The following is a 23,513-nucleotide window of genomic DNA, read 5'->3' as shown; positions in this document are numbered from 1 at the left end:
AAAACACCTCTCAGAATGGTGCCCCCGCAACCCAGTTAGCCGTGACAGCCCAAACACACATCTCCCTCCCTCTGGTCAGCCAGCCCAGGCCTACTCATTCCACCTTGCCCTCGTGATACCTTCCTCTGTCTGCCTTCCCCAAAATGAGCACTTGATTCTCGCCTCATTTCAAAGTGGATTCTGCCCCAGTGGCACCCAGTTGTGATGCTGGCGGGAGGAAAGGAGGGGTCCTGCCACTATGGGTTGTGGTCAGCCCTGTGGGCCTGGCACATCATCCTGCAGTGATATGACTTTCACAAAGCCCTTGGTTTCACTGGGCAAGTTCCATGTTGCTTCTGACCTGTCATGTGCCCATCTCAAAGGGGGACATCAAACCCAGGAAGTAGATTGCTCTTGTCCCCCTCATCTGGCAAGAGGTGCAGATCCTGTACTTTGTGATTTACCTCCTGCTTTTTCTGATCTCACAGATATCTCATGGAAAGAGCCCACTTCTGTCTATTCCACTGCCAGCCAGGACCTTCCTGGATTAGTCCAGCAGTCCGGACTCTGGTCACTGTAAATTTCCTTGCATCCCCTCCCCCATGGCTCCCCAATGAGATCAAAATGTTTTCTGAAACACAAACCTCACACTTTCCCTTTGAAAAACCCTGCAGTGGCTTTTCATTGTCCTGTGATAAAAGTTCTGTAGAGAGGCTCGCCAGGCCTTGAACCCCCGGACACCTCTCCCTGGCTTTCCTGTTTCCCTTGCACCCCAGGAGGGCAGGTGACCTGACTCATTGGGCATAGAGCCTGGTGATGATAATGAATGCCGTTTAGGTGTGAGTTCACTAGTACTAGAGGCTACATAAGTGTGTCACGTGGCTACTTGATGACCTAGACAGGGTACGTTTAATTTCTTTTTCTAGGATTTAGACCATAATGTTAATGTATTAGTTATTATGGAGGTTTGGGGCTGTTCCTTTATCTTCTTTTTTTGTTTTGTTTGGGGGCATTGGAAGTGAGTTTACTTGGTAGTGCTCTCTGGGTCAGAAAAGGAGCTTCCATTTGAAAGAGAGAAAAACTTGGCCACGGTTTGTTGTCGATTTAGTGTCTAGAAAGTTGCTGCTTGAAAAGCACAGCCTGTACTTATCTTACACTCTAATGGCTTGGTTTCTTATTTTCCCGGCCTCATTGGTCTCAGCCCTGCCCCCTTACTTCTTGGAAGAGGAAACCCAAGACTCAGCCATTAAGAGACCTGCCCAGGCCTCCTGGCCTTTGTCTCCTGTAAAAATCTAAGCCTCAAAGTCAAGACTCTTCCTCCCCCAATACCATCAGCGCTTCTTACTCTGTTCACACACATCCTGAGCACTGTTGACTGGTTCCAGCCCTGGCCTCTCTCTTGTGTCCTTTGTGGCTCTCTGTCAGACTGGCCTAGGCCTAGGATCAGTCCCTGCAGTGCAGCCCCATTCTCCCCATTCTCTGTGACATTGTGTTCTTGACATCTATGGAGTCACCGCTGGAACTCCACCTGCCATGCAGGGTTGCTATGAAGGTTCAATCAGAAGGAATATCATGTCCCGAGAGACAGCATAGGGGCACCATAGGTGTTAGCCATGCTCCTGCTGGGGACACTGTTCTTGTTTTGCATTTGCTCTTGCTAGCTGTCTGGCATTGAGCGAGTTATTTCCTTGTTCTGGGCCACAGTTCTCCATTCGTAAAATGGTGTTGGTGAAAGTGCCCACCCCATGATATTGCTCTGAGGATTACTAGAGAGAATCCACACCGAGGGTTATGAATGACCTGGCCATAGACATATTCTCAGTGGGATCTGCTCAGATGGATAACCTGAGCACTCTGAGTTGACCCATACATGATGTAGAAAGGCACAAGACACCACACTGTACCCCCATGAAGGTGTACACTTATTATCTGTCAATTGTTAAAAAAAAGTTCTATTGCTGCTGGTATAAATTTCTCTTAAAAGTAAGCTTGGAGACTACCCTAGAACCTTATATTGTAGCTGACTATATATTTTCCCTGAAAAGTATTTAAAGTAATGCCCCCAATGGTTATTATAGAATAAAAAGAAAATTAAAATTTGTGAATGTATCCAAATGTCAGCTTCTTTGTGGCTATCCTTAATTTTTTTTACTGAATACTATAAATTTATGCGTTTCTCTCTCCCCCCAAATTGGTATAATATGTACTTTTAAAACTATAACTGGAATAATAACACACTTCCTTGCAATAGAATAGGCAATAGGTTTTCACTTATACCTCTGACTTGTCTAATTAGATTCAGTCAAAGGTCCTTGCACTTATGGGGGTCTCTGAACCCTGTCCCTTCCCCCCAGCTACAGTTGTGCCATTTGGGGTGTGAAGGGGCACCCCAGCCTCCTTTCACTATGTGCATGGTGTCAGTGGGTGCCTGATAAAGTGATGCTAGCAAGATCATTGGTGTAGCTGTGCGTTTTTGTTGGGTTCAATTGCTAAGGTATTTTAAAGCTTTTTGAAATTAGCTTTATAAAAGGGCAACACAAGGAATCCTTGTGGTGGTAGATATATAAACATGCACAGGCTGAAGGTTGTACAGAGCTTCATGTACACCTGGTCAGATACACAAACACACACACGCACACACACACTGTAGGTAAAACTGGGGAAATCTGAGGAAGATGCATGGATTGTGTCAATGTTGTATTCCTGTTGTAGTATCATGTGATAATTTTGCAGAATGTTACCATTGAGGGAACCTGACTCCAGGGTATGCGGGATCCCTCTCTAATTTCTTACAACTACATGTGGTTACATGTGACTGACTGTATGAATAATTACAGTGATCTTGGTTCACAAATGGAGCTCTAAAGGTTTAAGTGTAATCTCTGATTAATGTAATGCTAGAGAAATAGCAGCTCTGAATCTTATTGTAGAAGAACATCACCTCTATGCAGGAGGAAAACTAACTCCTGGTGGTGGCATAGGAATCTTCACATAGGATTTCTTGTGCCCTGGAGCTGATGGACTATCTAGGGCAATTGGAGCTGGACTTCATCTACATCAAATTAGATTCTGGTTTAAGCCTACTCTTATAAATGTCCTTTGCCACTCCCTCCCTGGCAACTCTGTGTGAGGCAAGGGAAAGGGAAATGGCTCAGGCCATGAGTATCCCTGCAGCAGGCAGGAGGTATCCTGCCATGGAAGTGCTGAATGGAGGGCAGGGGGCAGAGGGCCAGGCTCCTGGCTTGGAGAACTCAGTCTGGTCGGTTTCAGATTCAGGACCAGATTTCAAGGTTCCTCCTTAAGCTAGAAAATCATTCCAACAGCTCAGATTTCTCTGAGCTCATTTGCTAGGATGATCTCTACTTGCATTTAATAAAATATTTAAAGACCTATTGAATTCCAGTTACAGTTTGCCATTAGTAATGCCCCTGAATATGAGTTACTAATACACTTTAATTCCTAATGCCTTTCATGGGCTATTACTGAATGGGCTGGACCACTAAGAAAGCATCCACTCCTAACAGAATTATTCTCCAGTGTTTTAGTTATGAAGCATTACTAAGAAGTTTTATTTAGCACCAAAGTGACAAGGTTCAAAAAATTTGCACTTTGGCCCTGAATCCATTTACATTCACTCCGTCCCCTGTAGAAGAAAACCTGTGCTACCTTCTCTGTGTTTGTTGAACTGCAAATCAATTCTTTGCCACTGATTTACAATAAAACAACTATGAGGTTTTTTTTTTTTTTTTTTTTTTTTTTTTGGCACACTTCTTTCCTTGCATAACCCTTTTCTTCATTAGAAGGAGAACAAAGACACATAGTCCTAAAGCAGCTTGTGAGCCACCTCTGTGACCGCAGTGAAGTGTATGTGTAATGAAACCACAGTGTGTGTGTGTGTGTGTGTGTGTGTGTGTAGCAACAATAGCAACAATAGTAGTAGTGTTTTTAAATATATATATATATATATATCACCCTAGTTTCCTGGTATGAACGCTGGTTGCGTAGGCTTAGAATTGAGGACATTTGGGAAGAAGGAGCCTGTGCTATTATGAAATTACCAGTTTAAGGTTGTTGTTCAGTAATTAAACCAATTGCTGCTTCCTGAAAGCTCCCGTTCTCTCCATGTGAATCTGTACAGTCAATAGGCTCTGGATCCTATGGGAATTATGGAAATTCATTCATGGGAGCTGTGCTGCTGACCTCCTCCCCATTCACTTCAATTTGCTGAGTCTGTATGAGGCCAGACCCTCTTTCATTGCCACCACCAGACCTCACCTTGAAGTCAGGGCTTCATAGGAACTCCATGACAACTCTCCCTGTCACAAACCTGGGCTTCCTCACTGGAACTGGGACATGAGACCCCTGGGGTGCTGAGTACAGTGTGGGTTGAACCCAGCAAAATCCATTATCCTTCATGCCTAATAAGCAGAGACAATTTCAGGGCCAGTGGTTTACATGTACCATTTGTTGGGTGGGGTTGTGGCACCACAGTCTCACTGTGACTTCTGTTTCTTACAGTTTTATGTGCTGAAAGAGTTGGCCAGATGACTAAGACATACAATGACAGATGCTGTTACTCGACTTCTTGAGGAGGTAAGTATTCAGGGGAAGACAAAAAGGTTGCTTATAATTGATCGATTGTAATTTATATTGATTAGTGCAAACGTTACTATTTCAGCAGGAGTCCTAGAGATTGGGCCTCCTTGGGGCATAATTTAATGGCTTTACTTTTTGAACTAGTAGTTATGTAGCTGACCTTGGTAGCTGAAGTTTTCTGCAAGTGTTTTAGGTTTTTAAAGGAACATATCATTGACACAAAATATGGTAGCATTCAGATACTTGCTAGAATACCCAGTTTAATATTTGAGAACCACTAAAATATATTTTAAATCCCAAATGTCAGAAAAATACATGATTATCCCTGTCTTTCTAACATATTTTAAGTTTTTGCTTATATCGGGCTAGTGTGATATTACAGTGTCAGTGTGGGAAGAAGTAAAATAAGCGTGGCAAGGAAAATCTAGAGAAGTTGCTTAGGATTAGGCAACTACTTGAGGACTGGTTCTCAGTTTCTTCTGAGCATTCCATTGGCAGAGAATTGAGGTCCGAAGGCCTCAGAAAAAGGAGCGTGACACGCGCATCCATAGGCCTCTCCCAGGCTGGAGCAGGTAGGGTTTTAGCTAGTATTTGCTAAGTGCCCCAAATATCCCAGCACCACTGAATCCAGCCTTTAGTGAACAGGTGCTGGCTTTTAGATCTGTGTTTCTGCTCTAGACTCCAGAATGACTTTGGGCTCATGACTGTTCATTCACATCTTCCCTGGAAAAAGAGTAGAAGGGCTGGAGACTGAAATCATTGCTACCATTTTTGGGGCACTGGGAAGACAAGGTTGAAACCTGGGTGGGACCTGAGCCAGTATGGGGGGGGGACCCAAAGCTTCTGCAGTGACTCTCTGTTCTCCCTGTTTCATGTCTCTGTCTTCCTGTGTTTCTCCCTTCTGCACAACCAGCCTCCCACACCTGCCCTGCAACACACTCCTGTCTCATTCTCTTGAAGGGGAAGTTGCAAACTCTTCAGGGCCATATAAATGATGGTCAGGGTTTGTTTCTGTGTGACTGGCCATGGGGGAAAGCATTTTGGGGCCCTGACCTTGTGCCTTGTGGTGGCATCCAGAATTGCAGCCATCTTGTGGTGGCATTGGCCATGTGGCAGGTTCACATGGTTGGGCCCAGGGGACTTTTTAAACCTTAGATATAATAGATCTTTGATAAAATATCTGTTTCTTACTATTTGGGATAAAACTGAACTGAGAGCTGAGTGTTTTCTACAGGCCATCTCATTAATTCTGTAGTAGCTTTCAGAAGTTGATACTGCTGTTTCCTCCATTTTACATGGAAGGAGCCGGAATCCAATGGGACAGGCACCAGGATTACTTGGCAGATTCCCAGCCCTGCCCCTTACCCCCCCTTGCCTAGTGGGACTGTCACTCTTGACAGTTTTGTTTGCTGGCCCATTTAGTCTTTGTTAATACAGTTGTCCGTGGGACACTTACTTGGAAAATGTGACCAGGGCACTGCAGCCTCTGGGTGTGCACTGCCAAGGTCCTTGCTGAGGCTTGTCTGAGCTGGCAGTGCTGTGTAGGTAAATGCTCCACAGGGCATGACCCTGCTCTCTGCTAATACATGCAAGGACCACTTTTATTTTTTCTTTTTACTTTCTCTCTCTCTCTCTCTCTCTCTCTCTCTCTCTCTCTCTCTTGTGTGTGTGTGTGTGTGTGTGTTGAGGAGGGCTCATGGTTTTGGAGGTCTCAGTCCCTAGATGGCTGACTGAGCCCCAGGTGAGGCAGACCATCATGGTGGAAAGGTATAGAGGAAGAAGCAGCTTCTTGGTCACAAGAAAGTAGAGAGAGCACAGATCATTTCTAAGGAGCCAAGGACATAAGTTTTTTTTATGTAGATACTTAGTATCAAGAATTCATTTTCCAGAGGCCGGGCATATAGCTCAGTTGGTAGATTACTTGCCCTGCATGCACAAGGCCCTGGGTTCAATCCCCAGCACCACAAGAGGGAAAAACAAACAAATAAATAAGTAATTCACTTTCCCTCTAGTTTATTTCCTGACTGAATGTTGCTATATGAAGAATATAGTCTCATATTTTTAAAAATTGAGTTGCTGGAAAGAATATTGGTAGGGTAATTTCTTCACATGAGTGTTTCATTGTGGCTTCTTTTATTTTTAAAGAGTTATCATGTTTTTAGTTTTTTTTAATATATTTTTTTTTAGTTGTTGATGGACCTTTATTTTATTTGCTTATTTATATGTGGTGCTGGGAATCTAACGCAGTGCCTCACGTGTACAAGGCAAGCGCTCTACCGCTGAGCTACAACTCCAGCCCCGGGTTATCATGTTTTTATCTCTGTGTTTTATATATAGCAACACCATTTTGTTCTTGCCCTGATAAAAATCCCAGACGAATTTACTGCCTTTCTCTGGAAGCAGTCGGGTTAAAGTCTAGCTGCACAAGTCATGTGACAGCTGCACCCTGCTGTGCTTTTCACTGGCCTTTGCCTCTGTTTCCTCTGCTCATTTGTGTTGGTTTGCATGCCAGCCACTTGCAGGCTGGTGCCAGGGAGTCGCACAGGATGCTGAAGCACAGCCCTTGAATGTGGACTGTGCTCCTGGTTTAAGGGGACAAGGCTGCTGCAGCTCACCCTGGCTCCCTGCTGTTGGGAATATACCTTTGGGTAGAGCTTGTCTCGTCCCCAGTTCTGAGAGAGAGAGAGAGAGAGAGAGAGAGAGAGAGAGAGAGAGAGAGAGAGAGAGGTGTTCCACTGTCCCCTTAGTCATGCTTTTATCCTAAAATTAGTAAATGGGATGAGTCAGCTGCTACAAGAGGGAGGCAGGCTGTTCCTTCTCTAGTGGGTGCACTGTCAGTGCAGGGTTTTGTTGGAAGACCAAAGGCTGAGTCCAAGCAGCAGTCTTCAAAAGCAAAACAAAGCAAAGCATAGCCAAAGGGAGGGAGCAGGCAGTTAGAGCAAGCTCCACCTTGCCTCATTTCCCACGTGGTAAGAGGATTAGGTTTTCCTAATAATTTACTACTTCCAAGGGCCTAAATTATTTGTAGTCTCTTATTCTCTTATGGTTTAATCCACTAGTCATTTCCTAGCTGTTTCCTGAATTTAGAAGCAAACATTTGTCATATGATAATTGGTAATAAGAAATGGGAGCTTTTTTTTTTCCCCATCTTGTGATTCCCTCCAAGGAAACTCAACCAGCCTGATGCATTAGTAAAACTAGAGCAAAAAAGACCAGAGATGCTATAATAATTTTGGAAGTGTTTTTCATTTCATCCATAAATATTTTTTTCTGTAACTTCCTGCTTTTTTTTTTTTTTTTTTTTTTTACCAGCAGAGAATGTTCTTTGTGATGACTGTAGAGATAAGGTTTCCTGTGTGCAGATGCCAGCCCTCCATGGGGCCAGGAGAGGCTGGAGGCCCCAGGGCTGGGGTTGGAGGTGTGAATGCAGGGCAAAAGCCTTCCTTGTTGAGCTACCACTTCACTTGTTTCCCCCCCCCCCCCCACACACACACACCCTGCCTGTTTCCATTGCTCTTGGGTGGTGGCCCTCAATGCCCTAGGAAGCCATCCCTCCTTCTTTGGGTTCCCTGGCAGTGCCTTGCCTAACCTGCCTTCAGCATTGTAATTTTTGCTCAATTTGTCTGCAGGGAAACGTGCAGACAAAATGTGGCTGAGGTGTGCAAAGGGTCTGTGCTTGCTGGGGCTCAGCAGCCTGGAAAGCAGTGCAGAGCAGGGAGCCAGAGAGTGAGCTGATGGGCGTTAATTAAGCACTGTTGGGCACTCAGTCTAAGAGCTTGTTCTAGCAGAGAAATTTAATTGACTCAAGTTAGATTTATGGAGACTTTGCTTCACAGAGAAGTGTCCTTTGTACTGCAGTTTTAGCCAAATGCAAAAGAGCTGAAACCCACTTGGACTGGGTACTGAGACACTGGAATTCTGCACCTATTCCCTTGCACACAGTTCTTTGAATTCTTTCCCTTAGATACCAAGTAAACACAACTGTTGAGTCTGAGAATTGACGAAGGGATGTGAGATAAGGAAGCTTCCTGGTAGATGCTGTGGCCAGCAGGAATAAATGCACAGAGATGAGCATCTAGATGGATTGGGCAGAGCCACCATGTCCCCTTGGCTGCATGGGAGGGTCCTTTCCACATGTGCTGAGTCTCTAGGTGGTAAGGGAACTATTTCTAAGATGCTAGAAATAAAAACTGTATTTTCCTTTTGTCATACAACTTAGTCATAAAGCTAGATTTTTTTTTTTCCAAGGTGCTCTCAGCTAGCCTGCCCCCTTCCTTACCCTCCATTTAACAGACAAGGGAATTGGGCCACTGGGATGTTCAAACTGTTGTACTCAACTTAGAGTAGCATGGCTCACCTGGGAGCAGTTAAACTGGTGACCAGTGCCTGCTGTAAGAAACACAGCTTAGGGACCAGGATGTGGCTCAGGGGTAGAGTGAGTTCTTAGCATGCTCCAGGCCCTGGGTTCCATCCCCAGCACCAAAGAAAAGAGAAAAGGAATGTGTCTTAGGTTTTTGTCCCGATACTCATACAGGTAAACATGTGATAAACTAAAGTTTAAACATGAAATAGTGCCCTTATCATGTGCATGCACTCTGGTATTTTTCAGTTTTGTGCTATTGTTTTGAATTCAAAACAAAATGCTGGTAACTGAATGATGACTAAAATGATATTTCAGCCCACCTAGGGGTCATAAGATGTGTTTCGGAACAACTAACCCACAGTGTTCCTGATGCTGGTGAAGCCAAAGCCATTTGCCTCAGGCCACGTGGGTGGTTAACAAGTGGGTGTTGGAGCATAACCTGGGACTCCTCTCCAGCTTTGTTTCTTCTCCCCCAAACTACATGTTTCCATGCTTTTAAAATACTGGCGAACAGAGTAATTAGTGTAAGACTGCTACAGAAGTGTGGTTTCCCAGAGCCCCCTCTTCTCATCATCCCCTGTCCCCACCTAGCAGTGACAGGTGGAGTATGACCATAGAGGCAAGGATGGATGCTGTGGGGATCATGAGTGTGCACTCAGGGAAGCCATCTGTCTGTCCATCATCCAGGACATCTTTCTTCTCTCATAGACAGTCCTGTCTTTATGTGCCACACTGGGTTTTCCAGCGTGTGCTGCTCTGTCTAATTGAGGTCATTGACCAAACCATTAGAAAATCCTGTGTCTGAGCACATTGCCTCTAAAGTAGGGCAAATGTGTGCATCATCTCTGCATTTTGAAAGACTGTTGTTTGTTTTTAATAAAGCCTACATAACCTCTCCTAAGCAAAACACAAAATAGCAAAACAAAACAGATGTAGTTGTGTCTCAGAGTGACTTTAAATGTTTTTGTTTCATATGAGGCAAAAATAAGGAACTCAGTGCATTCCAGCCTGGTAAATGGTACAGAGGCTGCCCCCCCTGTGCCAGATCTCAGCTGCATTGTGAGAGCATTTTAGAACTTCTTCATTCCTCTTACAAAGAGTTACTGGTGTTTCCATGTGCTGAGCCCTGGCATTACAGCAGCCCAGTGGCAGGTGGAGAGAAGCTTTATCAATGATTGCACAAACACCAAAAGCAGTTGTGCAGAAGTGTCTTTGGAAGCATTTTTCCCACTGTGGGAACAAAGATTTGTTTTCATCACATCTTCAGGCTTCCCTTTGGTTGCTTCATGTCTGCGTAGCTCTCGTACATACGTGGGCAGAGTTTACTCCTCTTAAATGCTGACACTGATGGTGACACTTTTGTTATTTCTGGATGCCCTTGTTTTCCTCACTTGACGTCAAGCCCTAATGGCTCCTTCAGGACATGGGGGTATTTCTGAATCCTCCTTCTCCCTCTTGCCTTTTGTAGAAAGAACGGGATTTGGAGTTGGCTGCGCGGATCGGCCAGTCGTTGTTGAAGAAGAACAAGACCTTAACTGAGAGGAACGAGCTGCTAGAGGAGCAAGTGGAACACATCAGGGAGGAGGTGAGGCACGATGGGCTTGGGAGCAAGGTGGAGGGAGATGGGTTGGAGAAGCCACCCTGAGGGAGCACCCAGACCTGAGCCAGGGCTCCTGTCAGAAGTGGCCTCCTGGAGGCCGGAAGCTGGTGTCCTGCAGCTCTTTCTTCACACATCATGGACGGGTCTCTCAGGGTAGGCACAGTCCTTAGTTAGTAGGCCTATAGTACCCTGTCACGTAGGCAGGCTGGGCAGCAGGGACCGGTCACAGTCCTCACCTTCTCAAAGTGCAGACTCCAACCTCAGAGCTGCTCCATGCTCAGCAGAAGCACATACAGGCCAACACAACAGCAAGTGAGCAGAAGGTGGCTGGGCCAGAGAAGGCCACCTCCTGCTGCAGGGGAGGGTGGTGACTGGCATTCATCCTTGTAATGTAATATCATATGTATAGGAAAAAAATTAGCCTATTGTTTTCATGGAAAAAACCCTGTTATTTTCATGATGCCCATCTTGGCTGGTGACTGTCAATGGCTACAGGAAGGGCACGAAATGTTTTGACTTATCAGACTTATCCTAAGAGGATGAGGAGGATCCACACCTGTTTTCTGAAGCCATGTGGTGTGGCCAGGAGGAAGGAAGCAATGGAGTCAGCCAGAGCTTCTGGAACAGGAGCAGGAAGCTGAGAGTCAGGCCCTTGTTTCCTGTCACCCTATTTCCACAGTGAATTTTGACTGTGAAATTTTGACAGTTTTTTTTTTTTTTTTTGACAGGAAGCTTCTCTCTTATTTTTCTATCAGGAACTTCCTTATTGGGAGTGTGCGTCCTTACCCATGTCCCTAAGATGTAATCAAATTTTCTTCTCACTGAAACGATTCCCAACCTGGGTTTAATGGCAATTTTAATAAGATGAAGTTGAGTTGTCATACTATATGAAAAGATTTAATCCCAGGCTATCTTTAAAGATGGTGAAGTAGAATACTGTTGTGTTCTAGGAGAAATAAAGTCGACCCCTGTCTTCCCTGCCCCTAGCATCGTGACCTGAAGTCGTCCTCCCTTCTCTTAGGTGACCATGAAGAAAGTGTGGGCGTTAGCCTGGGACCCTTCTTACAATTTTTCATTTTTTAATTGGTACATTATATTTATACTTAATGGTGGTATTTTTTGTTAACACATTCTTACATGCAAACAGTATAACACTATAATTTGGACAATATCATTTTCTAGTATTACCCTTTCCCCTTTTCTCCTTCCTCCCCTTGGTCCCTTACCCTTTCCTCTACTGATCTTCCTTAGATTTATGTGAGATTTCTATCCACTTTCTTTTCATTTTTCCTCTCTAGCTTCCACATATGAAAGAAAACATAAAGCCCTTGGCCTTCTGAGTTTGGCTTATTTCACTTATCATGTTCTCTAGTTCCATTCATTTTCCTGCAAATGAAATATTTTCATTACTCTTCATAGCTGAATAAAACTCCACAGTATAAATATACCATGTTTTAAAAAATCATTCCTTGTCCATTTATTGATGGACATTTAGGCTGCTTCTATTGTTTTCAGACTGCAATTTTGTTGTTGTTGTTGTTGTTGAAACGAGGGATTGAACCCAGGGGTACTCTAACACTGATCTATATCCCCAGACCTTTTTATTTATTTCTTAAATTTTGAGACAGAGTCTCATTAAGTTGCCCAGGCTGGGCTTGAACTTGTGATCCTTCTGCCCTCAGCCTCCCTAGTAGCCACCTCGCCCCTTCTGGGCAGAGGAACATGCCACTCAGGAACCAGTAAATCACATTACCATTCTTTCATGGAATTCCTTACCACATACAAAAAATATCCTATTCTCTGGGATTGGAAATGTTTTGTCCCCCTGCCTTGGAAAAGCTTTGAATTTACAAAGTATAGCATGTTCCTCTTTGGCACATCATTGAATGATCAGTCTAGGTGTTAAAGCCTTTGTGTATATAATAAATTGGCTTCTCCTCGGGAGAAACAATTCACTCCCTGTGTTGGGTCAGAGATTGGACTTAACCATAGACCTCACATCAAGTTCTAAATAAGAAAGAAAACAGAGTTGCACTACTCTTTTTAGTACTGATTTCATGTTCATCAGTACTAAATATTGGAAGGGCAAATGAAGAGTTTTATAGCAAAAGTTTTTTTTACTTTAAAACCTGAAATAAATCTCCATGATTTGCAAAACCACCATAGCAGTAGTTGTGTGATCAGTTCTTGATAGTTGCTCTTTTCCTCCTGTATCTGAAATTTCTGTCTAGTGATTGTTGAGCACAGAGCAAGGACTGACCGAGAGTGGCCAGGAGCCCCATGAAAGTGTATCAGTCACCAGGTGGGGCTGTGTGGGCTTCCAGGTAGAGTGGCCTAGCTGCTTACGGCAGCCCACCAGAGCTGGCATCTCGATGATCCTGTTCTGAGTTGGATTTGGTTCCAGCAGAAGTGAAAGGCCTCTTCTTTCATTTGGTAGTGTGTCCAGCTGGTCATCTAACTACTTCCAAAGCCCAGAAGTAATCTCATGTCCTCCATCATCATTCTAGAGCCTTCGTGTCCATTTTCTATACCAAAATTAAAATTATTAATTTAGAGAAGGAGATTCTGTTTTTCTTAAGTGGGATCAGACTCAACTCTTAGAAACCCCTGTTTTGTTGAGTAGCACATAACCAACCGACTAGTGTCTTCATTTTCAATGGGAAGTTTGTCTCTAAGTAGTAAGTATTTGAGTACAAGGAGGACATTATCACCTCTTAGAAAGCAAAAGGTGGGCCTGGCTCTTGTCTGTGCAGGTTTCTCAGCTCCGTCATGAGCTGTCCATGAAGGATGAGCTGCTCCAATTCTACACCAGTGCTGCGGAGGAGAGCGAGCCGGAGTCTGTCTGCTCAACCCCGTAAGTCACCTGGGGGCTGTGTTTCTGGAGGCCAGGGCACAGGCTGCTGTTGATGTCATTGGAGTCACCTAGGCAGGATCACCTCCACCAGCAGCACAGGTCAGCCTTCCCCAGAATAAGCATCTCTAAGTGCCTCAGATGGATTGATTTGTACTATTTTTGTGGGACATAGAAGGGCAGGTTTTAAATTTTCCTCTTACTGGGTCTTATTGCTTACTTGTCAGGTCAGTTGATTTGCCCTGGCGTGTTAACAGGTTAAAAAAAAAAAAAAGGTGGGCTTTGCTGTTAAAGGAACACAGGGTTCTGAAGCTGGAGGTGCCATGGCAGGTCCTTGGGACAGAAGGTGTGGGGGCTGTTCTGAAAGTCAGCAGAGCCCCGTGTGGAACTCTAGAGCCTGATGGCCTGAATTCAATCTTAGCTCTGCGACTTAACCTGCATGCTCCTGGCCAGGTTACTTAATTTTTGTGCTGTTTCCTCATTAGTAAAATGGAGCTACTAATAGCAGTTAAGTCATAGAGTTCTAGCATCGAGTTAATACATGCAAAATACTTAAAGCAGTTCTTAGAACATAGAAGTGCATCCTAAATATCAAATAATTGTGTTGGCTTTCCAGAATTGTGTTGGCTTTGTGTAGATCCCATCCCTCTGAATTCTGAGGTAATGTAGCAACTGCAAATTGTGGACAGAGGGGTGTACACTGGGGTGCTATTTTCCTGGACATTAGGGAGCAGTCTAATTGCAAGCCTCACAAACTTTCTTTGAGGCAGCCCTTCTGGGTCTCTAGGTGGGCTGGCTAGGTAGTGGAGGAGACATCACCCTCCCCAGATGGTAAGCGCACTTTCTCTCCCAGGCTGAAGAGGAATGAGTCATCCTCCTCAGTCCAGAATTACTTTCATTTGGATTCTCTTCAAAAGAAGCTGAAGGACCTAGAAGAGGAGAACGTTGTACTTCGATCCGAGGTGAAGTGCACTCCCTCCCTGTCCTTGTCACCCACTGGAAGGGTGGTGGCCCTGTTTGTTGTATCTGGCGAGAATAGCCACAGTTATAGTGCTGTCCTCAGAGGCCACCATCTCTGGAAGAACCACGGAGCCTGGGCTTGCTGGGCATACTCAGCAGACAGGCCTCACCCCTGCACTGGACACTGCCTTCCCAGGTGCTGAATCCTGCAGCAAGTGGACTGAGAAGACGTGCAGATCTCTCCTCCTTCACCATAGGGTCTTTCCACGGTGTTCTTCAGCTCTGGTCTCAATGTGTAGGAAAAGACTGAGAGTGGGGGTGAAGCCAGTTTTCATGTTACTGTAGTCAGATGGGCTCCAAAGAAACAGTGCCTCCAGAGCCTGGAGACATGTTCCTTGAACAGTTGACTTAAAAAGGTTGAGCTGAGGCAACTTGGAAACTCTGCTTTAGAGAGTTCCCTTTATTGGCAAGGTACTACGCTGGCACTTTGCGTATGTTATTATTATAATTTTTAATCTTCTACAACAAGGCTGCAAGTTGCTTACTTTGATTCCCATTTATAGTGAGAAAACCAGGCTCCAGGCTGCTAAGTGTTTTGATATCTCGGGGTCCCACAGTCTGTAGTAAGTGACAAAGCCAAGATTTGGACATTTATGTGACTCTCAGCCCACACTTTTCCTCTTCACCTACTGCCCTTCTCTAAAAACATGGATGCATAAAAATTTAGTACTATTTGTCTTAATTGGCAGTGGGTTTGTGTTCTCTAGCCAGAGGGATGATGTCAGGTTCAGGCTGTGTGCCCACCTAAGCTGGCCCTAGACTCCCTTGAGCCCCTTCAGTGGGGCAGACTGTCTGTCACCTTGAAATTGCCGCGCATTGGAAAGAACCTAACAAGATGGTTTTCTGGAAGACCTATTCTTGTAGACTTCACCTCTTCCAGCTCTTCACTTCCTAATGAAAACAACCCTGAGAGGCCAAGGTTGCCCCATTGTGCTCTGCCAGCCAGTGGCTTAGCCAATTACAGGCCCAGTGTTTCCCATTCTGAGTCTAGCACTGCCGTTCCAGCCCTTGGGAGATGCCCCAGTTCTGAGTACCCAGCAATCCCACCCTCTGTCAGAATCTTACCTAAAGTCAGTGAGGGAATCTGATCCCAATCTATAGATTCTCACTGTCCTGCCTTTGTTCTCAGAAATGTAGTATCTCTCTCTCTACAGCCAGGATCAGAGGGCTCTGAGACACCTTTTCTCAAACTGCATCATTTTCACTGATCCTTCAGATCTCTTCCTGGAGGAAGCTGACCAGGGTCCTGGGACGGCTCTTGGGTCTCTAAATTTTCTGTATTGGACCATATGCTGAACACAGCAGGTTTAACTCCAACTCAGAACCTCATAGTTCAGTGCCTGGCACAGAGTAGTGATAGAGTGTACATTAGCTTCATATGATGTGTGCTTATCCTTGTCCTTAGGATCTCCACACCTGGCTTTTTTTTTTTTTTTTTTTTAATGGTACTGGAGATTGGACCCAGGGCTTTATGCATGTTAAGCAACCACTCTACTTCTGAGCTACAGCCCTAGTCCTGTGGTTTTCCTTAGGATGCCTGCCATAGGCAGGGCAGGGTCTTAGGCACTGTGAGAGCCACAGCAGTGTCTATATCTATGAGCTGGACAGACAAATGAACAGGCAGACCCTCCTGCAGAATCTTACAGAGCTTGCTGTGTGGCCTTTGGGTGCTGGCTTTGTGTAGCGCCATCTAGTGGTGTGTGTTTTTCAATTTTCTGCTTTGAGAGTGTCCCTTTAACTAAGCAGGAAATGTTTTGTACTTGAGGGCCTAACTAATGACAGGTGAAGAGATACTGACCAGCACTTCCCAGACTCGGGTTTGCCCCTGCTCCATGCCTCGCCCTCATGCGCATGGCAAGTCACAGTGCAGTGTGAGTGCTGGGTCCTGACCCGAGCCTTTTCTACAGGCCTGCCAGCTAAAGACAGAAACCATCACCTACGAAGAGAAGGAGCAGCAGCTGGTCAACGACTGTGTGAAGGAGCTGAGTATGTCCCCTGCCCACTCGCTCCCAACCCCCACCCCAGCTTCTACTTCCTTGTATCTCCCATTGTCAGGACCCAATGGCTTTGTATCATCCTTGATGAAGAGCAGGCTCCCTGACCTTGTATGGCACACCCTCCCCATTTGTGAATTGGGTTCTAGGCCATTAACCATATATTATCTCAGTTTCTTCTGAAAGGGATATTTAATTTTGGCTTTCTGCTGGAATATTAGAATTATTAAATGCCAAAGTTAGGCTCAGATACAGAAATCTGGCTTGAGAATATGAAGAAAACTGCTTTTTAGTGATTTGATTTGTGAAAATTGAGGCCTGAGTTCTCAGTTTTGCAAATAAGTACCCCCCTACCATTTTCTCCATTGTAAGTTTGCAAGGTAAGATAAAAGGGCAAATAGAATCTTTTGCATTTCATCAAAATACTAAGCAAATGAACCATACCCCGTGTTTAAGTCTTATAAAATGGGTTATGTCTGAATAGGAATGAAAACCAAAGGGAATTGTAGTATGCATCAGCAACTGGGATTTCTAGAACAAGGTGCATGTAGCAGGGCTTCCTGTTGGTGACATGGATCCATTCATGTGTGGAATGTTGAGATTTGGCCAGATGTACCATGTTTGGGGTGTCTCCTCCTGGCTGACTCCCAGTGCCTGCCTAATCAGGCTCTGAGGAGACAGACTTGATCAGTGGGGTTAGGCCCTTGCACCGAGCCCAGGATGACAGCCCATGGGAAGATCATGTTCCTTCTCATGACTGACTGAGTCCTGAGAAGCCACTTTGCTTCACCATGGAAGAACACAGTCACTATGCATCCCTTCATCATGTACCCTCTGTACTCCTCCCCATAAAGATGGGTTTTCATGTGTGAACCACCAGGAAACCACTCTCTCTGGTCTGTGTGTGTAGTTTTCTCTCTTACTCTTTGTCATTTCTTTGTCAAAGGGGATGCCAACGTGCAGATTGCCAGCATCTCAGAGGAGCTGGCCAAGAAGACTGAAGATGCTGCCCGCCAGCAAGAGGAGATCACGCACCTGCTGTCACAGATCGTCGACTTGCAGAAAAAGGCAAAAGCTGTAAGGCTTCTATCACTCTGGCTAACACCACAGTGGTTGTGCCAAGATGGGAAGGGGCCATTACTCTAGAAGAGTGTGTGCTGCCCCTTTGGAGAAAAAGCTTAGTGGATTCAGTAATAAAATGTCTTGTGGCCCTGAGTTGGCAAAGGGTCTTTTCATAACCTCTTACCTCCTGAGAATAATCTACAGATTAATAGAATTCATCAAAAAAGGTGCTGCAGGAATTCATTAGAAGCTAATATACTGGTCACAGTAATTATGCTTGACAATAGCCTGTGGTTGTTCAGTCCTTAGTGCAATCCCAGCACCCAAATTTACACCAGCAGGAATTGGGTTACTAGAGTGGAGCAGCCTTCCATGAGTACATTCTCCTCTGAGTGTGACATTCCTAGATGTGACCATACTAATTAATTAGAGAAGTAACATTCCTCCAGAGGCCAGAGGCCAGGGTAATGAGAGTTACTGTACTTACAAAACAAGAAATTTTTCTCTTCCTGCCCAATTCTACTTTCTTCTACTTCTGCCACTCTATGTTTTCCTTCCTCTTCTTTCCTTAATGGGAGGTGGTATTATTATTATTATTATTATTATTATTATTATTTCTCAGTACTTTTATATGATGTGCTCAGGGCATGTATTTGAAAGTGTCTAAGTTACCAGTTCCCTAGAATCTAAATTGAGACCTGATGAAGCACAGTGCTCTTCATCTAGAGGTCTCCACTTTGAGGTAGATTCAGTACTTTGATGAGCTTTGGGGGTAAGGATGGGAGTTCGCTCTATGGTCATGAAGAGTTATATAGATGATGTTGGGTAGTCAAAGGGTGGACTATTGTAGACATTACTTGTTGTGTGTCCATTCCTCATTTATTGTAATTAAATGGATTTCAATTCTTATTTTTCAATGAACTCAACTAAGATAATTTACAATGCAGTTATGACTGTCCTTGTGAGAAATCCCACAGGAGGACATTATTTAGAAAATAAAATAAAATAAAAAGGTGCTGTTGATGTGAAGTTCTGAACTTTAATTTAATCACCTGCCTAGTATTTGTTTGGACTCAGTGCACCAAGTATGTTGTGCAGTAGAAGTAGCCCCTTGAGGATTAAGTGAAATGGCAAAAAACAGTTTTGTTTCCCATATGAAACCTTTGCTGTGAGAGGCTAAATAATTTTGGAAAATGAAAAGGGGGAAGAAAGAAGCAGAGAGAGAAAAAGAAGAAAGATGGAAGGAAGGAGAGAGACTGGCTTCTAGAAAGCAGCCTTTACATTGGAGGTAGGGAGTGGAAATTGGACTGTAAGACCTTCAAAATTATATAAGACAAAATTTTACTCCAGTTTGAGATAATACATTTCATTGTAGAAAGGGGATGGGGTCCTAATGGATCAGGTAATGAGGGGAAGAGTTGGGCTTATCTGGTGTCTACTTACGTGTCTTTGCTGTGTTTTAGTGTGCAGTGGAAAATGAGGAACTCGTCCAACACCTGGGAGCTGCCAAGGATGCCCAGCGGCAGCTCACGGCTGAGGTGGGTGTGTCTTCCTTACCTCTTGAGGGCTTTTGGTTCCAGTGAAGTTAGAGCATATTCCCTTGACAGGCTTTGGTCATGTCCATGGTAACAACTGTTTTTATTGTTGGTGTTGTTGTTTGTACTAGGGGTTGAATCCAGAAGTGCTTAACCACTGAGCCACATCCCCAGCCCTTTTTACTTTTCATTTTGAGACAGGATCTCACTAAGTTGCTGAGGAACAACTGTTTTTATATTGACTTTAATATAGCTTTCACCTTGGTTCTGCGCCTGCTGCCCCTGTTGCTGGTTGTGAGCACAGGGAGACCATGCTCCACACCAGCCCAGGGCCTGGCACCTGCTAAATCTTGGCTCTGTAAATGCTCACCAGTGTAAACCATGCAACATATGGATTGAGAGGAGCCTGTTCAAGGATATGCCTTGAAGCAGGGTGTGCTGGTTTGCTTTTCTGTTCCTTTAAGGTTGTTTTATCCATGTTGCTCATTGTTGGTATTTTAGGAGATTTTTGAGACTGTAGACTCTAAGTAAAAGTCAAAGAAAAACCAATCTTGAGAGTTTTTGCTATTTGGCCAGCAGGGCAGCTGTTCCACACTGGAGGCCTGGTTAGATTGCATGTGTGTTTCTGGCTCTTGTGGGGGACATGCGCCCGACTACTCATGAGGTCCTGACCTCTGCATCTTTCCTGGTCTTCTGTAGCTGCGTGAGCTGGAGGACAAGTACGCAGAGTGCATGGAGATGCTTCACGAAGCGCAGGAAGAGCTGAAGAACCTCAGGAACAAAACCATGCCCAACACCACGTCCCGGCGCTACCACTCGCTGGGCCTGTTTCCCATGGTGAGCTGGTGCTTTCTTCCCAGCACCCCTCTTCCCACCCACAGGGAGGCTTGTCGGGTAGGATGGCCGTGGTGCCTGATATTGTGAGCACTGGAGTTGGGCGTTTATACTTAGCCTCTTATTTCACAGTCAAGGGCAAGTGAGGCCAGTAGATGTCTTCTTAACTGCATAAGACAGATTGTTGCTTTATTTTCCATCCCTCTAAATCTGTTGTCTTTCCTACTCCTGCCATTAAAACATAAATTTACTATGAACTTGATTTACTTGGATGTATTTTCTACATGACTTTTTTTCCTAACCTTATTGAGTATGTGTTATTTCTTTTGGCTCCAAAAGTACATTCCAGAATTCTTAAAGTGCCATACAGTTCTGTTGGATCTCTGTATACTTATGAATCATTCTCTTGGTGACTTTTGGTGTCTGTGATCTCTAAACAATTTTTCTTGTTTTGTTTTTTTTTTCATACTATTTTCACACAACCTTATTTCTTTAGCCCCACTTAATTTGTTTCATGTTGGGGCTTTAGGGGGAATGTGTTAGAGAAGGGGATTTTTCAGGAGGTTAATCTCTCTGGACAGCATTAGGGTTAAGCTCCTTGTCTGGTCATTTCTACATGGCATTTGGTTATAGGGAAATCAGCTTACTTATTTTATCTTCTATCAGTATAAATCCCTGGAAGGGGAGAGGAATGTCTTATTAGTAATATTCTTCTCTCCCTTCCTCCCTTTAATACTCTGTACCAAACACAACAATTTGTATGTTGTAGTATTGTAGATCCTTAATAGATGCTGAATTATGGTGGGTGGGTGGAATGGATGGGTGGACAGATGATGAATGGATGGATGGATGGACAGATGGATGATGGCTGGCTGGCTGGTGGGCTGAATGGATAGATGATGGCTGAAGGAAGCACAGATGGATGAAAGGATGATTGATGGATAGAAGGCCTAAAGAACAAACTATCAAGAACTTCTTTATATTCAGTCTTCATTTTCATGATTTGATGAAATACCAAATTCTCTCTGAGGTGAGAACAGATTTGGAAAGAAGTTCATCTCAATGAGATAAAAATAGATGACTATATAAGTTTGTAAAACCAATTCCCTTCTGGTTTTGATCCCCCTTTTCTTAAGCTTTTTCCCTTTATTCTCCCATTGCTGACCCTGGAGGACACTATCCTGCCATTCCCCGCTCTGTTGGGTCTTCTTCCTAAATCCCGATCTCTCTTCTTTGCTTTTACATATTAGAGTCAGACTAGACCTTTCTCTCCCTTTCTTTCTTTCTCTTTTTTTAAAAATATTTTTTAGTTGTTGATGGATCTTTTATTTATTTATTTATTTATATGTGGTTCTGAGAATCAAACCCAGTGCCTCACACATGCTAGGCACAACCTCAGACCCTTTCTCCCTTTCTCTCTTAAAAACTTGATTGAGGGGCTGGGGCTGGGGTTCAGTGGTAAAGCGCTTGCCTGGCACGTGTGAGGCACTGGGTTCGATCCTCAGTACCACATAAAAATAAATAAAGGTATTGTATTCATCTGCAACTAAAAAGAATAAAAATTTAAAAAAAAACCCAACTTGATTGACATGTAAGGGAAATCAAAAAGAAAAATGTTAAGAGTCGGTTTTCTAAGGGGCAGATGGATGATTAATAAAAGCAAAGAATATTTTGTCCCCCAAGTTTCCCAATCTAGCAGTAACTGCTTGAGGCTTCCCCCTGGCCTGTGTAGCTCTGCAGGCTTCTTGCCTGGGTTTCCTTCTTTCCTGGCTTCTCAGTCTGATGTAGTGAGCTCCTGGGGCTGTCTTGTTTTGTAAGTACCTGGATTCACTCCACTGCCTTTCCTACTCTCAAGGACAAATCTGTCTTTGAAAACCAAACCATTGTAAGGGAAAAGTTGAATTGAAAACACGTACTTCATTTTTTTTCCTTCTGGAAGGAGTCTCAGCTTTCATATTTGCTGAAGTAAAGCTTTTGTTTGCTTTTTTCTGTAGTTGTTGGCAAGCCCAGTTTTTGAGGATGGCTATTTTTAAAGTGCGTTATGCATTGAAGGTATTTAAAACAGTTCTAAAGATCATACCATGACTGTTTCTGGAGCAGAACGCCCAGCTCTGTCTCTTTCGCTCCCTGCCATTCTAATTGTAGAATAAAACAGCGAGTAGTAGTTTGTGTAACGGTGTTCCCAGTTCTTTTGCCTTATGGCAGGAGTTCTTAATCTAGGATCCACAGATGGAATTCAGGAGGCCTGTGAACTTGGAGGGAAAATCATGTGTTATTTTCATTAATCCCTAACTGTATTCAGTATGTCCTTCCTCCATGAAGATAGGCAACAAGCCACAGTGATGTGAACACCATCTATGACCAGTAGAAATCATAGGTATTTATATAGCAATACCAGTTGTCACAGATGCCTCAAAATACCAGTGATGCTAACTAATCTCCATGTCAAAATCAGTTATCATTCCTGAAGCCAAATACATACATAAGTAAATAATTTGTCTTCGTTATAGTCCTAATTATTTTATTTTTTAAAAAACTGTATTGTGAGAAGGCATCCATAGGTTTCCCTGGATTGCTAGATTAGAGGGGGTCATGGCTCCAAAATGTCATGGAGCCCACTTATGACTTGCCCCAGCATGGTTTTGAAATTAGTAGTTTGGTATCTCATTTTTCTTAGGGTATACAAAGGTCCCTTCTTTCTCTCTTTTCCACAGAACTCTGGATATAAACCACATGGTGAATAGAAGTCTTAAGAAAAATATCCTCACCTTAACAGACCTCAGACTCACCCAGGGAAGCCCTTCAACAAGGCTTATGCTTATGGCAATCTGTGGGTGGTAATTATGAAGTAAAATGGCTTATTTGTGAGTTAGGATTGAAAACAAGCTCACTAGCCCTTTACTTATGGAGCTTCCTGCTGGCTCCTCTGCCGTCTCCACACTTGGTTCAGCTTCAGACTGGAGTGTCCCTGCGGACCATGGGGCCCAGGAGATGATGCCCAGGAGATTCCATGCACTGCCCGCTGGGAAGCACTGGCCACACCTGACTATGTAAATTTAAATAATTAAAATTAAGTACAATTAAAAAGTCAGTCTTCAGTCATACTGGCCACATTTCAAGTGCTAGGCTAGTGGCCATCATGTTGACAGTATAGAGGACATTCCATCACTGCCAAAAGTTCTGTGGGTTAGCGTGGAGTTAGCCCTCCCCTTAGGTTATCCTACCTCCATGTCTTCCCCTGGTGCTCAGCAGCTGCTTTTCTGAACACATGTGACCCCATGGGCATCTGCCACATCACTGTGAGGAGGGACTGTGTTAGGTTCTTCCTCAAATAGCGAGGAACAGTGGGTGGTATAGGAGAGGGGTTCCATCAGGCAATCTATATTGTTGAGTCTCAGCTTGGAGCCTGGACCACTGGGGAAGTGAGAAGTCATCGTTGACTGGCTCTTCCCTCATCCCAAAGCTCACAACCTAGGTAGAAAGAGAAATGAGTGAGCTGTTCAGAAAACTAGCAAGAACTTATGTTTGGGGTCTGCTTGGGAGCAAATGCAAGGCTCCTAGTGGAACAGGAATCATGCCTTTCATAGAGAAGGTGGGTGGGTTGGTGGGGAGAGGGCCTTCCCTTGTGGGAGGCCAGGGGAGGTTAAGGACAGAGGCCTAGAGATGATAGTGCCCACAA

The 23,513-nt window shown here is 44.2% G+C and overlaps 1 protein-coding gene across 1 annotated transcript in view; it reads left to right on the top strand.

The window, feature by feature from the left end:
* The first annotated feature begins 4,505 nt into the window (after window positions 1-4,505).
* LOC144253522 (trafficking kinesin-binding protein 1-like) overlaps window positions 4,506-23,513 on the top strand; it is a 29,875-nt gene continuing 10,867 nt past the window's right edge. Inside the window, 9 exon segments of the mRNA XM_077795677.1 lie at window positions 4,506-4,543; window positions 4,545-4,572; window positions 10,407-10,523; window positions 13,292-13,392; window positions 14,243-14,351; window positions 16,317-16,395; window positions 17,350-17,480; window positions 18,929-19,003; window positions 19,700-19,837. Coding sequence (XP_077651803.1) covers window positions 4,524-4,543; window positions 4,545-4,572; window positions 10,407-10,523; window positions 13,292-13,392; window positions 14,243-14,351; window positions 16,317-16,395; window positions 17,350-17,480; window positions 18,929-19,003; window positions 19,700-19,837 — 798 coding nt within the window. The 5' untranslated portion in view covers window positions 4,506-4,523.

Source organism: Urocitellus parryii, chromosome 3, assembly GCF_045843805.1.
Source record: "Urocitellus parryii isolate mUroPar1 chromosome 3, mUroPar1.hap1, whole genome shotgun sequence".
In the NCBI taxonomy this organism is placed as follows: domain Eukaryota; kingdom Metazoa; phylum Chordata; class Mammalia; order Rodentia; family Sciuridae; genus Urocitellus; species Urocitellus parryii.
This window is presented reverse-complemented; position numbering and strand designations above follow the sequence as displayed.